The sequence below is a fragment of the Schistocerca serialis genome, chromosome 3 (genome assembly GCF_023864345.2).
Source record: "Schistocerca serialis cubense isolate TAMUIC-IGC-003099 chromosome 3, iqSchSeri2.2, whole genome shotgun sequence".
Taxonomy (NCBI): Eukaryota; Metazoa; Arthropoda; class Insecta; order Orthoptera; family Acrididae; genus Schistocerca; species Schistocerca serialis.
Genome location: NC_064640.1, coordinates 500,136,953 through 500,154,588, shown reverse-complemented (window position 1 = coordinate 500,154,588; position 17,636 = coordinate 500,136,953). Strand labels below are relative to the sequence as shown.

General features: G+C 44.4%; 1 protein-coding gene across 3 annotated transcripts in view; it reads left to right on the top strand.

Moving 5' to 3' along the window:
* Positions 1–319: 319 nt before the first annotated feature.
* Positions 320–17,636, top strand: part of LOC126470386 (carbohydrate sulfotransferase 5-like) — a 329,795-nt gene continuing 312,478 nt past the window's right edge. For 2 of the 3 annotated variants that reach the window (XM_050098219.1, XM_050098220.1), the window contains exon 1: positions 320–492. Coding sequence is in view for 1 of the 3 variants with exons in the window: in XM_050098218.1 (XP_049954175.1) it covers positions 899–945 (47 nt within the window). In the remaining 2 variants the exon portion in view is untranslated. Of the gene's footprint in view, positions 493–896; positions 946–17,636 lie in introns of those variants that run through there. The other variant, XM_050098218.1, reaches the window with a different exon arrangement.

The window sequence follows — 17,636 nt, the reverse complement described above, 5'->3', positions numbered from 1 at the left end:
TCGTTTGGAGAAGTTGGCAGTTTCATACACAATCCGCTGTTTGGCATACATGAGATAAGTCTTTGTACTGCACTAGCATATTTACTGGGTCCATAAGCAGCGTCAGGCGATATCTTGTTGCTTAAGTCCTGTGTTCTTTAGAGTATTGTATTGTTACCACACCTCCCTAACATTGTTTTGAATCCTGAAAGGAATCGCAGAACTGAGGTACACTCTGCTATTATACAGCCAGACCTCGTGCAGTGTGGGGAAGAGCAACACGTGAGGTCCACAGAATAAGCATGCGTGTGCCGACGCCCTTGGCAGTTGGTAAGCAGACACGAGAGGAGCAACGTTCAGAGGCTTTGCTTAACTTGCTTCTGCCTGTAGTGCGGGAGGGAGTGTAAAGACACGTTAGCATACGAGGACAATTCCGAAAGGCTACCAGCGCTTGCCTGCCAACACGTCGTGCCAGGGTAGCCTTCCGAGTGCTGTATGTTAGAAGCGGTCATAGTAAGAAAACGTTATGATCTTTTACGTAACTCTTTATGGCAACACTTTTTAAATTATAGTTTGTGTTCATTGTAGCATAATATTTCTATCTGCTGGCTCTTGAATACTAACTACATCAAACACATTCGCATGTGAAGTGCACTGTACGTATCAGTTTGTACTATCTTGAACTTTATCGTGTCTATTAAACTCGTGACAGTGCAGTTTGGGATGTTTATGATCTCTACTATAACATTAATTTCAGTACAAACGCACTGTATGCGTTTCTGCCTGCCTGGTTGGGTACAGGAGTAGCTGGAGGACGTAGAACTGCTAGAGACTAATTTTGAAGAGTGAGATTCTCGTTCATAGATATTTCATCATATAACTACACTTCCTGACAGAAAAAGTGAAGCTCACAGAAGACATGGCCGGCTGTCAATGTAACTTCGTACATGTGCACACCATCGACTGGTATGTAAATGACTAAGAGTTTCAGTTCACTGTGACAGGTAGAACGGCCACCAGAGTGCATTGGTGCTACTAACGTGCATCATCGTGCTTTCGATTAAATTTGTTGGTGATTTACAATCAGACACTACCAGTTCCAATCCACAGTTTACTGTAACAGTCTTGCATTTTTTTTTTTTTTCAATTCCTTGATGTCTCCATTTAATGTCTTGACTCATTTCCTGACAGTAGTTTTTAATTTCTGGCAGTATTTCGAACATTTAACTGGTTGGTACTGTACGCGCAAACCATGTTGACACTCGGCGAGGCGGCTGATGTTATTTCTCATTTCCTATCGCTCCCATCACCCACCGCGCCGAGTGTTTGTTTGGTTTGTGCGGGCAGTAGCAATGTTCGTTTTCATTTTCTGACTAACTGCTGTCATTGAACCTAACTCACAAATGCTACTGGCTCCTGTTTCAAAATTTGTGGAACCAGCTAATTTAAACGTCTGTTCTGGATTAGCTGAAATATTCAGCTGTCCTCCTTGGTAAACAATATCCTTCAGTTTTTCGTTGCATCGGCTATTATAATAATGTGCACCGTAGTTACCATTCATTAGAATTCACTTGGGGGGCGTCTCTGTGGCGTTCCTCTGGATCCCAGGACACGTTGGTATCTGTGGAAATGAGGCGGCTGATATAGCGGCCACTATTCGCATGATTCCCTTCGCCGATCTACGGGGTGTTTTATGTCGTCGTGTTTCTCTTTTATGGCACGCACATTGGTCGACATTCCCCAATAATAAATTGCGGGACGTGAAAGCTCTTCCCTGTTCTTGGACCTCTTCCTCCCGAACGCGTCGTCGGGAGGAGGTAATTTTAACTAGACTCCGGATAGGGCACTGTCTTTTTAGCCATCGACATCTTTTAAGTGGCGATCCACTCCCACTCTGTCCCCGCTGCTCTCAGCTGTGGACGGTAAGACACCTTTTACTTGAGTGCCCCTATTTTACTCCGTTAAGCGCCCGTCTACAGCTGTCGCCTGATATATCTTCCATTTTACCAGATGACACGCGCTCAGCCGATCGCGTTCTCGAGTTTATTAGTGCCAGTGAGATGACGTCAGTCATTTGAAGCTCTTTTTTGGGACAACCAACCCCCCGTTTATAGTGGTTTTTTAAGCTTTCCTTCTGTTTTTAGTTTCTACAATTTTTTAAGTTTCGTTCCCATTGCTGCTGGTTTCCAGTTTCGTTTTTTTTACCGTTTCCTAAGTCACAGAACGGGCGCTAATGACCGTAGCAGTTTTGCGCCCTAAAACCATAACAAAAAAAAAAAAAAAAATAGAATTCACGTTTATACGTAATTTAGAAATGTCATCGATGAATTACAGCTTGTTAACAGAGTTCACAGCTTCTTTTGTAATCATTCCTAAACAATGTTGCATTTAGTTCTACACGAAGTGCCGCTGTTTCACGCAGCGTATTGCTATGTTAATTTCGCAGACTCATCCGAAGACTGCGTTGAATCAACAATCTGGAGCAACTGTTGCCATTTGTAAGCGTACCACCTGCTCTTACACCTTCTGCGGTGACGGTAGTTGGTTTCCTCTTTATACTGTTTGGTAATCGACTTTGGGATCGGACAATGAGTAGATCATGTTGATAAAGTACAAATTAACTGACGCACTACTTATTAATGAAGAGTGCAACTTCACTTTGCTCGCCACATATATAAATATGCATCAGGACTATTACTGTGTGCCACGATTGCATTCTGAAATTATTTCGAGTAGAGATAAGCTACATTTATGTCCTAACCAGGCTGTGGCTCACACAGAAGTGGCGCGATTAGTCTCTTTGTTTGCTGTACTTCCTGAAGTGCATTGTTTGCGTCAACGATAAACTTAATAGCACAGGATATGTTGCATTCATATCCTCATAATAATCATCACATGATAAAGTTACTGTAGCCTTGCAGAGGGTGTAAGCGTACCACCGTTCCGACATAGTCTTATCTTTGAACATTTGAAATTACGCGCCTACACTGTTTCGTGCTGCACGACACTGTCACCACGCAAGGTACATAAAGTAGAAGGGTAACCGCGTTTTGGCTTTATCGCCGACTGTGCGCTAGCAGTCTTGGTCTGAGTGAGTCTGTGCGTCTGTCGTGGGGGCGGACGACCGCGGTGCACAAACACAGGCGCCGCTATTAAGTGAAAAGCGTGTTTTTAATGTAATGTTAATAGTCGGAAACGTGTGAATTGGTTCAAATGGCTCTGAGCACTATGGGACTTAACATCTGAGGTCATTAGTACCCTAGAACTTAGAACTACTTAAACCTAACTAACCTAATGACACCACACACATCCATGCCCGAGGCAGGATTCGAACCTGCGACCGTAGCGGTAACGCGGTTCCAAACTGAAGCGCCTAGAACCGCACGGCCACACCGGCCGGCAAACGTGTGAATTATTTTAGAGTAATTCGCTGTAATAAAATCTAGTGAATAGGAAGTGATTGAATACGGGAGAAATATTCACGCACTCTTACGATACTGTCAGACCAACAACAGCACGAACTCTCACATATTTTCTTAATATGTTTAGACAGACAGAAATGTGTGCTCAACCGCGTAAGACTGAATCAACGATAGTAAGATTGCAGTATTCACAAATTGAACTCGATATAGTTATTGGGACCTACAACTTCAGTAATGGTCAGCAAATAATATTCCCTTGCCGCTAGTAAATCAGTATATACAGAACTGTGTTAAGTGTAACTGGGTAAGTTTAGTGAAGCACTTTCAGAATTGATGTTAGTGTATTCACAACTTGTGGAACCCTATCTAGCACTCATTATCCGTATAGTGCAGTGAAATTGCTGGTGCTGTGCAAAAGCGGCATGTTGTGTGTTGGAACTGTAGATCAACGTTAAGGTGAATGACTTTGATGAACTATGTCCGAGTGATGTTCTCACTACCTCGAAATTGCTTAGGCCGAGGCACTTTATTGGTGATGTATAATGCGTGAGTTTTTGCCAACAAAGATAGGAAACAGATTACCCCATCCATTCACATCTCCATCTGAAGTCCGCAAGTCACCTTACGGTATGTGGCGGAAGTTACTTTTTGTATCACTGTCACTTCACTGTATCAGTATTCCAGTAGTGAATGGTTCACGGGAAGAACGGTTGCTGGTAAGCCTTCGTGTGAGCTCTCATCTCTGTAATCTAACCTTCTTATTTAATCTTCTTGAGAGATACACCTAGGTGACAGCAATATACTGATTAACTCTTCTAGGAACGTACCCTCTCAGCCTTATACCTGTAACCTACTCCACGATGCAGAACTCCTCTCTCGGAGCGTCTACCACTGGAGTTCGCTGAGCATCTCCGTGGCGCTACCGTGCTTTCTAAATAAATCTGTAACGAAACTCGCTGCTCTTCTGTGAATCTTCTTTGTACCCTTTATCAATCCTACTTGGTAAGGATCCCAGACTGACGAGCAGTATTCAAAAATTGGTGTAAAGAGGGTTTTGTTAGCTACCTCTTCTGTGGGCAGACTACACATTCTCACAATGACTCTCGGTGTGCCATCTTCCTTGTCTGCGGTTAGTTTGATGTGGTCATTCCACTTTAAATCGCTCCGTACGCATACTCCTAGACATTTTATGGATGTGACTGCTTCCAGTGATTTTTCTGGAATCGTAATATCTACAGTAATGGGTCTTTCTGTTTATTTATGCGAAATACGTTACATTTATTTACGTCGAGGGTCCACTGCCAGTCTCTGCACCAAGCTTCGATGCGCTGTGGGTCTTCTTGTATTTCGGTACACTTTCCTACCATTGCGACTTCTCAGTGTACAACAACACGAAGAGCCTCATGGAACTTGGTATTTAATAAGTACTGTTAAAAGTAATGGTCCTGTAACTCTTTTGCCGACCGCTGTGGCTGAGCGGTTCTAGGCGCTTCAGTCCGGAGCCGCGCTGCTACTACGGTCGCAGGTTCGAATCCTGCCTCGTGCATGGATTTGTGTCATGTCCTTAGCTTAGTTAGGTTTAAGTAGTTCTAAGTCTAGGAGACTGATGACCTCAGATGTTAAGTCCCATAGTACTTAGAGCCATTTGAACCATTTGAATAATTCTCTGTTGGGGTACACTCGATGATACAGTAACGTTTGAAGATTTCTCTACGTTGAGAATGACATGTTGGGTTCTGTTTGCCAGAAACTCTGCAATTCAATCAAGCAGCTGGTCTGATAATCCGAAATTTCTTATTTTGTTCATTAGGCGGCAGTACGGAGCCACGAGGTGTGTGGGAATAGTAATGAGACTAACAACACTGCAAGCGATCTGGCAACACTATGTTGTTCTACTTGTGTAGACCGGTGTGTTCATCCCATCCAGATGCTCATTCCGAGTTTCAGCTCCGTACAGTCATCGCGTGATTTTTGAGAAATTCATCAGTGAAGTTGTGTTCTTGTTATATGTTACGAAAATGGAACATCAGAATTTAGAGCAACGTTATGCTAGCAATTTTTATGTTTAACTTAGGGAATCCACACGCCCAGATAGCCGCGCGGTCTAACGCGCTGCTTCCCGAGCTGGAAGGCGTGCCGTCCCCGGCACGAAGCAGCCCGGTGGATTAGTGTCGAGGTCCGGTGTGCCGGCCAGCCTGTGGATGGTTTTTAAGGCGGTTTTCCATCTACTTCGGCGAATGCGGGCTGGTTCCCCTTATTCCGCCTCAGTTACACTGTGTCGGCGATTGCTGCGCAAACACCGTTTCCACGTATGGGTGCACCATAATTATTCTACCATGCAAAACGTCTGGTATAAGACGTTCCCGGGGGGAGGGTGGGGGGATGTGGCCTGTTGTGGAGTTGTGAACCACTGAGGGCTACGGCGGGACGACGTTCCTCCGTCTTTTGTAGGTCCCCAGTTTAATACATACGTAGATAGGGAATGCGCGAATATGACCCCTGAAAAGTTGAAACAGGCCTATGTGGAATATTTCGTATCAAAACCACAAGTTTTTCTCTGGCACAAATCGGTTTTGGAAGACCGAGAACAACTTAAAGATGAACATTGCCCAAGGAGACAGTCAACTTCAAACATCGACGAAAACGTCGAACGTATGCGTGCTCTTGTGAGATCAGACCGACGTTTAACAGTAAGGATTATAGGTGACCTGTTAAACACTTTCACCGTACATCAAATTTCGACCGAATTTTCGCACATGCGAAAGGTTGTGGCAAAATGGTTCTGAAAAACGTCACACCTTAGCAGAAAGACAATTGAAGAAACGTGTGCGTTGATCTTCTTGAGGAGGACAATGGAACAAACGCGTGAGTTGATCTACCTGAGAGGATTGCCAATGACCTCGAATGGTTGAGTCGTGTGCTCACAGGTGATGAATACTGTATTTTTTAGTTTGATCCTGAGACAAAGCGACAAAGTGAGGAGTGGGACACTGAGACATCTCCTCTACCGGAAAAGACTCGAATGAGCAAATCAACGATAAAAACAGTGCTGATTTGTTTTTTTGACAGTCGGGGTATCGTGCGTAAAGAACTTTTCTGGAGGAAGAGGATATGTTACATTATGATAAATTTTCGTCATATATGGGGTATTTTAAGGCATGGCAATAGTATAAACTCCTCTGATGAAAGATCGACAGTCGATATGCATACAACAAAATCAGGTGGCGTACAAACAGAAGATACTTTGACTGCAAAAATTTTAACAGTGAGTTGCCGAAGCATTCGTATCATAGTTGCTGAATTTACAGTCCTCCAGGAAAGTTGTGCTCAAATTATTCTCTGGCTCGAGAGGTAGATGAAACCGTAAGCAGAAAGGTCCGAAATTTTTAACAAGGCATGGAACGTATATCGAAAAGACACATTAGGTGCCATAGGAGATGGAGCGTTCATTGCAGTCGATTAAAATACCTTGTCAATCGACGTTGAAACTAAGTGTGAATATGAGTTATCCGGACACAGTTAATGGCCTAGTTGAACTCAAGTTAATCATCGGATGTTTCCACCCACCACCTGATTCGGCCGTAATAGTCGTAGTATCATTCAAAGAAGGTCTATGCTCAGTAGCGCGGAAGTACACGTATCATGCAATATTAGTGGGAGACGACTTTAACCTGCCGATTATAAACTGGGCTGTCTGTGGATTTATTGCGGGTGGTTAGGACACACAGTCTTCGAAGTAGCTGTCAATATGAGTTTCGAAAACTGTATTCAGCAGGTAGTTCAATAACTGACACTCAACGGAAATATTTTGCACCATGTAGCTGCAAACAGGCCTGACGTTATTGGCAGTCTGTATAGAGACAGGGATTGGTGATCATGATGTCACCATAGCGATGATGGTTACTGAAGTTAATAAATCCTTCGAGAAAGCTGGGAGAGTATTTATGCTGGAAAGAGGAAATAAGCTGTTGATCCTATTCGTCGACCAGTCTGGTATCGCAATAGAAGACATCAACAGAAAAGCTGAAGCTTTAAATTTCCCGTTTAAGAAACTATTAATGCTGGAGGATCGTCCGCACATACATACCGTCGGTTCACCGTCTCATAGACTCCCGTGTGGAGAACAATGTAACAGACATCCCTGGCGTAGAACAACAACTGAAGGAGTTGAAAACAAATAAGTCGCCAGGTCCGGATGGAATCCCAGTTCGGTTTCACAGGGAGTACTGTACGGCATTTCCTCCTTACTTATCTTGCATTTAACTCGAATCTCTCGCAGAATGCAAAATCCCAAGCCACTGCAAAAAAGTGCAGGTAGCTCCTGAACATAAGAAGGGTACAAGAACAGACCCGCAGATTACAGAAAAATTTCCTTAACATTGGTTTTCTGCGAAATCCTTGAGCATATTCTGACTTCGAGTATTATAAACATTCTTGAGACAGAAAAGTTTGTGTCCAAAAGTCAGCACGGATTTAGAAAGCATCGCTCTTGCGAAACTCAGGTTTTCCTTGTCCCTCACCGTATCCTGCGAACCGTGGATGAAGGGCAACAGGCAGATTCCACATTCCTAGATTTTCGAATATCATTTTACACGAAGCCCCACTACAAACTATTAAGGAAGGTCCGAGCATATGGAATAAGTTCCCAGATATGTGAGTGGCTCCAAGGTTTATTAAGAAATAGAACCCATGCACGTGTGATAGGGTCGCTTTTGATCTCAATATACAATATACAATATCTCGTACATAAACGATTTGACGGATAGGGTGAGCAGCAATGTGTTACTGTCTTCTCACAGTTCTGTAGTATACGGGAAAGTATCGACGTTGAGTGACTGTAGGAGGGTACAGAATCACTTATACAGAATTTCTAGTTGGTGTGATGAATGACAGCTTGCTCCAGACTAAGAAAAATGTAAGTTAATCCAGATGAGTGTGAAAAACAATTCTGTAATGTTCGAAGACAGTATTAGTGGAGTGTTGCTTGACACAGTCAAGATTGAATACCTTGGCGTAAAGTTGCATAGCGATAAAAACGGAACGAGTAGTACGGAGATAGAATGGCCGACTTTTGTTTGTTGGGATAATTCTGGGAAAGTGTGGTTCGTCTGTGAAGGGGATCGTATAGAACTCTAATGCGACCCATTCTTGAGTACTGCTTGTGTGTTGGGGATCTTCACCAGTTTGGATTAAATAAAGACATTGAAGCAGTTCAGAGGAGCGCTGCTAGATTTGTTACCGGTAGGTTTGATAAATACGCGAATGTTACGAAGATGCTTCGTGCACTCAAACGAGAATCCCTGGAGGGAAGATGACGTCCTTTTCCCGAAATGTTATTGAGAAAATTTAGAGAGCTGGGATTTGCAGCTGACGGAAGATAGATTCGACTGGCACCAACGTCCATTTCGCGTAAGGACGGTGAAGGCAAGAATGCAAGATGACTTACTAGACAGAATCTCTAGTTGGTGTGATGTATGATAGCTTGCTCCAGACGGAGAAAAATGTAAGTTAATCCAAATGAGTGGGAAAAACAATTCCGTAATGTTCTAATACAGTATTAGTAGTGTACTGCTTGACACAGTACCGGAGCTCGAATACCAAGTTGTAAACTTGCATAGCGATATCAAATGGAACGAGTAGTAGGGAGGTCAAATGTTCGACTTCTGCTTGTTGGGAGAATTCTGGGAAAATGGAACAGGAAAGGAAATGACTAGTAGTGGTACAACGCAGCCTCCACTGTGCACCTTACTGTTTATTTATAGGTGTAAATGATTACAACTCTGTATTTCATGAAAGCACAGGAAGCTTGTCACATGTAAAACACAGAAACGAACAGAATTACTTTATGTTGCATTATGGTCCTCTTTCCACTGACTACTTTGCTTTAGCAGATTCAGAGCTGAATCACGTTTTAGTTTTGTGGACGCATAAAGGTAGATGAATTTTAAGACTTACCTTTCCTTAGGAGCCGTCTGCTATTGTCTCACTCTTAGCGTTTACGTAAGTATCAACAACTCTCTCGAAGCGACAATGCAGCGTACTTTGCTCAAATGGTTCAAATGGTTCTGAGCACTATGGGACTTAACTGCTGTGGTCATCAGTCCCCTAGAACTTAGAACCATTTAAAGCTAACTAACCTAAGGACATCACACACATCCATGCCCGAGGCAGGATTCGAACCTGCGACCGTAGCGGTCACGCGGTTCCAGACTGTAGCGCCTAGAACCGCACGGCCACTCCGGCCGGCTTTGCTCAAATGCCTGGTGCCTTGCCGGCCGGTGTGGCCGTGCGGTTCTAGGCGCTTCAGTCTGGAACCGCGTGACCGCTACGGTCGCAGGTTCGAATCCTGCCTGGGGCATGGATGTGTGCGATGTCCTTAGTTTAGTTAGGTTTAAGTAGTTCTAAGTTCTAGGGGACTGATGACCACAGATGTTAAGTCCCATAGTGCTCAGAGCCATTTTTGAACCTGGTGCCTTTACCATTAGTACTGATAACTGACATAGGGGTACCAGGACGGAGGTTGGTTCCAAATTTTCTTCACGTTCTCAGAAGCAAGTATCGTTGCTGCCTATTGTAGCGCTGTCTATTCTGTAAAAATACTAATGTATGTGAGTACTGGAGTTCCGTGATCTCAGTATTTATCGGTACCTGATGTGAATCGGTGCGATTTAAGATTCTCATCCTCAAACACCGTTAGCGAAAAATTATCCCCTTGTAATGAGTTGTCGCATTGCTGTGTCATTTCGGATCGATTCACAGATACTCCTGTAGAAGTGTGAAACCTGGTTCGATTTAAGTTTTCTGATGTCATTATATATCTCAGATGCTTCCATTCCAACATATAGGGCAGTATGCAATCATTGCTGATTTGAAATCCAGTTCTTCTAGCTTGTTCCGTCATGTCCTGTTCTGAGATAAGTCAGTGGATACTCATCTTGTCTCACAGTGGGACAAATATATTAACAGTTACGGCGATTATTTTGAAACAATGAACAGTGTACTTGTTTTTTTTTATCTATCTCGTTTTCACCTGACTGCTCCTTACAGAACTTCAAATAAAAAAATGACAATTGATAAATACACTCGTAGCAACCAACGTGTCTTGTGTAACTGCACCTTGTTAACTAGGCTTATAGAAGTTATTTCGCACGGAAAATCAAACTACAATAGTAGACAATTTTATATTTGCCAGTGCGAGAGCAAAAACGAGCTCAATGTGCGCCGCGTTCCGATCAATTGAGTGGACGCAGCCCGACGTTAGGGGAACGGTGTTCGGTGGCAGATGAATCGCGAGGGAACACTCCAGTGTAAAATGTTCTCAGTCATGAGCTCTTTCACGGAAACGATTCTGAAAAGTTTTGGTATTACTGATAGGTTAGAAAATGAAGCACATCACGTTTTGGTTTCCACCAGACCGATACTTTTAACAGTGTCCTCAAACACTCTATTTTGCGTGTACGTTGCGCAACGTTTGCCACTAAACCTGGAACAGACACAACATTACAACGCGTCAAGTGGAAGACACCACTTCCTGAATTATGAGGGTTGGCCAGTTTTATTGACACCTTAAGTAAACTACTCGGATTAGTCTCTGCGCCGGCCGGAGTGACCTAGCGGTTCTAGGCGCTACAGTCTGGAACCGCGCGACAGCTAGGGTCGCAGGTTCGAATCCTGCCTCGGGCATGGATGTATGTGATGTCCTTAGCATAGTTAGGTTTAAGTAGTTCTAAGTTCTAGGGGAGTGATGACCTCAGAAGTTAAGTCCCATAGTGCTCAGAGCCATTTCATCCATTTAGTCTCTGCGGCATCCGGCTGGCGGCCAGGTTTCATATCAAAGGCTGTACATTATAACGTCTTTTGTCAAAGATTTCAGCGAAATTTGCAAATTTGTGAAACACGTAATCAGGCATACGGGGAAATCTGTGAGAAGAAAGAAGCACGGTAGATTAAAGCTTTATGCTTCTTCGAGAATAAGGTCATTAGAGAAGGATCTACAGCTCAGTTTTCTTAAATTTCGGTCCTTGCACACTACACCCTAACTCTCCTGCTGGAGCAATACACACGTCTTTTCCCTTAGGGCTTTTCCGTTACCCGTTGAGTACAGCACCGATTTACATCCAACTATTGGTGCCCATGTATCATTGTATCATCTCTAAGATAACTCACGCCTCCATAGGAATGTTCTCTTACTAAATATGTTTTCTCCCTGCATGTGTTGCTGATTCCAACGTGCTCTCGAGGAAAAAATCAACGGCGCGCAATAGTTTTGATTGTTATATTTGGAGGCGTTGTCGTTTTATCTGAGCACTTCGGCCAGGGCCCTCGGTTGATTACTGAGTGGTGAATGGCGTAGGAACTATCTCCACATCGCGCTACACAATGTTTTTTAATTGCGAGATTACTCTGTGTATGCTTATCGTGAGGGTGGTTTTACATTTCTGTTGCTCATCACATTTTAGTATTGTTTTGTTAATAGTTAGAAATTTGTTTAACTTCTTATCTACACTGCAGGTGATAAAAGTCCTGAGAAACTTCCTAATCTCGTGTAGGACCTCCACTCAGGCGGCGTAGTGTAGCATGGCATGGATTCAATAAGTCGTTGGAAGTCCCCTGCAGAAATATTGAGCCATGCTGCCGCTATAGCCGTCCATAATTGTGAAATTGTTGCTGATGCAGTATTTTGTGCACAAACTCACCTCTCGATGGGATTCATGACGGGCGATATGGGTAGCTAATCATTCTCTCGAACTGTTCAGAATTTTCTTCACAGCAATCGCGAACTATTTTGGTCTGGAAAAATGGCGCATTGTCATCCATCGTTGTTTGGGAATATGAAGTTCATGAAATGCAGAAAATGATCTCCAATTAGCCGATTATAAACATTTCCAGTCAATGATCGGCTCAGTTGGACCACCCAGTCCATTCCATGTAAACACAGCCCACACCATTAGGAGCCACTACCAGCTTTGAAAGAGTCCCTTGTTAATAAGCTGGATCCATGGCTTCGTACGATCTGCGCCACACACGAACACTACCATCAGCTCTTACCAACTGAAATCAGGACCCATCTGACCAGGCCACGGTTTTCTAGTCAAGGGTCCAACTGATATGGTCATGAGCCCAGGAGAGGCGCTGCAGGTGATGTCGTGCTGTTAGCAAAAGCACTCGCGTCGGTCGGCTGCTGCCAGAGCCCATTAAAGCCAAATTTCGTCGCACTGTCCTAACAGATACATTCATCACACGTCCCACAGTGATTTCTGCAGTTATTGACGCAGTGTTGCTTGTCTGTTAGGACTGACAACTGTACGCAAACGCCGCTGCTCTCGGTCGTTAAGTGAAGGCCATCTGCATTGCGTTGTCAGTGGTGAGAGTAATGGCTGCAACTTGGTATTCTCGGCACACTCTTGACACTGTGGATCTTGGAATATTGAATCCGAAATGAAATGTCCCATACGTCTATCTCCAACTGCCATTCCATCTACATCTACATGGATACTCGGTACAGTCTTTTAATTCTCGTCGTGCAGCCATAAAATCGTCGGAAACCTTTTCACATGAATCACCTGAGTACAAATGACAGGTCCGCCAATGCACTGCCCTTTTATGCCATTTGTTCACGATACTACTTCCATGTGTACATGTGTATATCGCCATTCCGTGACCTTTGTCACGTCACTGTATATTATTGAAAATCATTTGAATGTTGCAAGAAGAGTGATGTACACACAACGAAGTTATGTAGCACATGAAACGTAGTGATAGCGTACGTAGACCATATGAAAGAGCACTATAACCAATATTTCTCTTACTGTTGCTCCCCACTATGAAGAGACACCCGTTGTATAGGAAAAATGAAGCTCATCTTTGCCTGTGACTTTCGAAGGTTTTAGTAAGGACGAAGCACGAGACAAACCCAAGGCAAAAGTTAGTCCAATTTCGGATAAGTACTGGATACTTTCGGTCACGCCTTGCCTATGTTGTGTGTGTGTGTGTGTGTGTGTGTGTGTGTGTGTGTGTGTGTGTGTGTGTGTGTGTGTGTGTGTGAGAGAGAGAGAGAGAGAGAGAGAGAGAGAGAGAGAGAGAGAGAGAGAGGGGGGGGGGGAGGGGGTGTTCACATATGTTAGGAAGACGCAGCTTCTTCAACAGTTCTCGATGGATACATTTGTCTTCTGCAGTGGGTGTCCCACCTGTGACAGTGCCCAACAATGCATCACAAGCGACCATGGGGAAGTTATTTTAATTCTATGGGCCGAAACCGTACCTAGGGCCACCTTCGTCTGTTATCCTAAAAAATTAAAGTCGTTTGCTATATATGTCTGCGAAGCTTGTAAACTTTGATCTATATGTTTTCGAAATTTAGCTCAGTGTATGGTCTTTGACGTAACGATGGGAACCAGCCCAGAATTAGTCTCGACGAGACAAGTGAACCAAAAAACCTTACATTACATCCCGCTGGTTGTTGTAGCAAACCATCGAAAGCTAATCCGGCGCGCATGTCTCTTCAGAAAGACTGCAGCGATTTCCTGCCCTGTCAGTGTCCGTTGTGAGCCTGCATTCCATCTATAATCATCTAATTTTCGACGTGACATTAAACAGTTATATCTTCGGTCTTCTTTGTGTATGGCAATGAAATACCCCAGTGATCCAGTTCACCACACACATTTGTTCTGTGCATATGCACACACATATTGTATGCATTTCGAAAAGAGGCGAGCCGGAAGGGCAATCATAACTTTAAGGTAGCCGAGGGAAAATTTAGAATTTTATATACTTGGAATTAGCTTCAGATCTTTCTCACCTTTATTCTAATCTGTGTTTCACCATGCACTGTAAGCAATAAGCTGACGAAGAACGCATCTGTTCCTATATGAAAAACGGTACGTGATTAGTGTCTTAATTGAATTTATGTTTGTATTATTAGACTGTACGCTGAAGGCACAGTAAGGAACCTGTTGTACTGAAAAACAAGGAGAGGCATTTACAATTAGAAGAAACGTATTCACATTTCCGAATATGATTAGACATGATCTGCACAATTTGTTAGTGATACATAAAAATTTGTGCCGGACCAGGACTCGAACATGGTTTTCCCACTTTACCCAGGCGGTCGTCTGAAGCACTTTTTGTTTTTTCGCCCCTGGACAGGAAAGAGAAACTACAAAAAAATCTCTACTTGCCACTGCCACTTGTGTCCTAAAAAAAAGAAAATAAATAAATAAAATAAAATATAATGCAACTCTTCAGGCGTTGGCGCCTATCTACGCCTATCCCAAAACAACTAACCTGTTATTACAGGGGAAAGAAAGAAAGTAGGGGGCAAGAACATAGAATGTAGCGTTGAAAATGAAAGTAGTTGTGTAAGGGCTTTTGTTTTTTAGTTTATTTTTTGCATTTTTGTTTCTTTTTGCGTTTTGTCTGTGTATATTTTTATTTCCTTTTATTTATTTATTTGTTTTTTATTTGTAATTTTTTATTCTTCTTATTTATTGTTTTTTTAATTATTTTAGTCTATGTACCAGAATTCCAGGAGTCGCTAGCGCCTTCCGATTGACGGAACATCCAAACGTGTCTTCTTGAAATTTTAATGAAGACTCCGTTTGTAGTATGTTCCGAACATCATGTCAGCAAAAAAGCATCAGCATCTCATGGCTTGGAAGTTCCAACTGGAAGGCGGGTCATGAAAGGCGCTCCGTAGAAAATTGGAAAGTACTGCTTGTAGCCGGCCGGTGTGGCTGAGCCGATCTAGGCAGTACAGTCTGGAACCGCGCGACCGTTACGGTCGCAGGTTCGAATCCTGCCTCGGGCATGGATGTGTGTGATGTCCTTAGGTTAGTTAGGTTTAAGTAGTTCTAAGTTCTAGGTGACTGAAGACCTCAGATGTTAAGTCCCATAGTGCTCAGAGCCATTTGAACCATTTGAACTGCTTGTATCTGGGGTTGCGAACAATTGCACAGTGTCGATCGTTAAGGTACGTCCAATAGCCTAGTTCTGATTTCTCATCGGGGCTAAAAAGGTGGAGGACCGTATGACCGCGTATCCCATTCACAGCGTTAGTTTTTGTTGCGGGGGTAATGAATCACGTCCGGGAATAAAAGCGTCAGGAAAGTCATCTGAGCAGGTGTCTGCCGGGTAAGGAAAGCCAAGATACGCTGGGCGAGCTTACAGACGTCAGACGACGGACCACATGAGAATCGATGAGCGTCTGTGTCCTCCACACCACAGTGAAAACAGAGGGGTGTGTCAGCGAGGCGGATGCGGTGCAAACGAAACTGGTTGATCTGTTTGCCATTGACGGTGATATACCATGTGGACTGAACGCTGGTGTCGAGATGACCAGCATGCACCGCTTTCCACACACGACGCCATATGATCTGGGGAAACTTGTGTTCGATGGGGTTGGGGGTTCGATACATGTGTAATGTGTCGTGTACAGCCTTTGTCTGGAGTATACGTGGAAGGGGTAAGGAGTGCAGGATGTAACTTAATTCAAGAAAGAAGTGCCGACAGTGATAGAAGGGGGATGGAATGTCTGATAACATCACTGAGGTTGACATGGAGACTGGCGCGTATTCATGCAAAAGCAGTCCGGTCAGGCTTGTCGGGCAGCGACACCAGACTTTCAGTTGGGAGCTAACAAAAAGTGCCGTAACTCTGTCTGGCACATAGAATAATCCCACTCCACCACGCTCCCACAGAGGGCAAGGGAGTAATATTGAACTTTAAATAACATCCCAGTACAGACAAAGGCTCCCATCGCCACCAACATACAACGCGCGAGGGTAATCGGAACCGGGAACACTTGTGCCACATGAGGGATGCGTGAGGCGTGGTAAACATTCACGTATTGCGCACGCTGTACAATGTCGAGGAATCTAAGGCGGTGGTCCACAAGGCCAGCCCTGATCGTTCGGAGGAGATTTCTACTGTTGGTTGCCGCAGAACCACGGAGGTCATTCATAAAATCAATGCCCAAACAGCGGACACTGGTGGCCACACTTAGAGGAGCGACATATCTCTCAACTAGACGCTCACCAATGAGCAGAACCTTCGATTTGGAAATGCTAAGAGAACTGCCCGATGCTTCCCCATACGTTGCCACCCAAGTCAGAGCCGCGCGAACATCGTCTTCATTGCGGAGGTAGGGGACTAGATCGTCAGCATAGGCAGTACAACAGAAGCGGTGCCCATTCAATGTTATACTGACCAGGCTGCGAAGCCCCTCGAGTAGGGACCAAAGCATACAGTATCGTGGAAAGTGGTCAACCGTGTCGGACTGAGCGCTCGATCGCTAGAGGTGCAGTGAGGCGACCATTATAGAGTATTCTTGAAAGTCACCCCGCTCAAGAGCCGCATTACCATTGTTACTATAAGGGCCGGAAAACCCATGTGTTGGAGAACCGATTTCAGAAAGGTATGGTCGACACAGTCGAATGCGTGACTGGAGTCAAGCGATGCTAATGCGCCAGGTAAATGTTGCGACCACGCGAGCGCGATCATGTCCCCGGAACGGCAAAGGGCCGTATGGATGTTGTTGTCACCGCCCAGCGAAGTCTGATCAAGGGAGGTGACGTATCTTGCTGCCTTCTTGGGTCGTGAGGCCAACAATCGGGTAAAAATTTTCATGTCGCTGTTGAGTAGAGTGATGGTCCAGTAAACATAGATCCGTGATCGCCCATGTGGCTTAGGGACCAGAATGATGACCCCATCAAGGAAGGTGGCTGGGATCGTCGTCGTGGGTGACATCAATTCACGACTGATGGACGTCCAAGTAGGTATCAAAAGATAACTACAACATTTGTAAAATTCGATGGGGAGGCCGTCAGGTCCAGGGGCTTGTTGGCAGCTCCCACTTTGATAGCATTTAGGACTTCATCGGAGGTCACTTGTTCCTGAGGTTCTTGAGCCACATCCTCAGGCCTGGTGTTGACAGTCAGTGCAGCTACCTCCTCAGTTAAGGTCGAGGGATGTGGGACGGCAGCGTACAGTCGGCGGAAATGAGAATAGAAAGCGTGACAAATGGGACATTGCGTAGTGTATCGTCGTCCTTCCACATCGGTGAGGTCGTAGATGAGAATTCCACGACGACGACGGCGTTCTGTGAGGAGGTGGTACATCGACGGCGTTTCGTGAGGCATATGGTCATGGGTGCAGGACCTGACAAGGGTCCCTTCCAAGCGTCGTCGCACGAGTGAAGTGATCTACGCTTTACCACGATGCGCTATCGTCTGACGGACA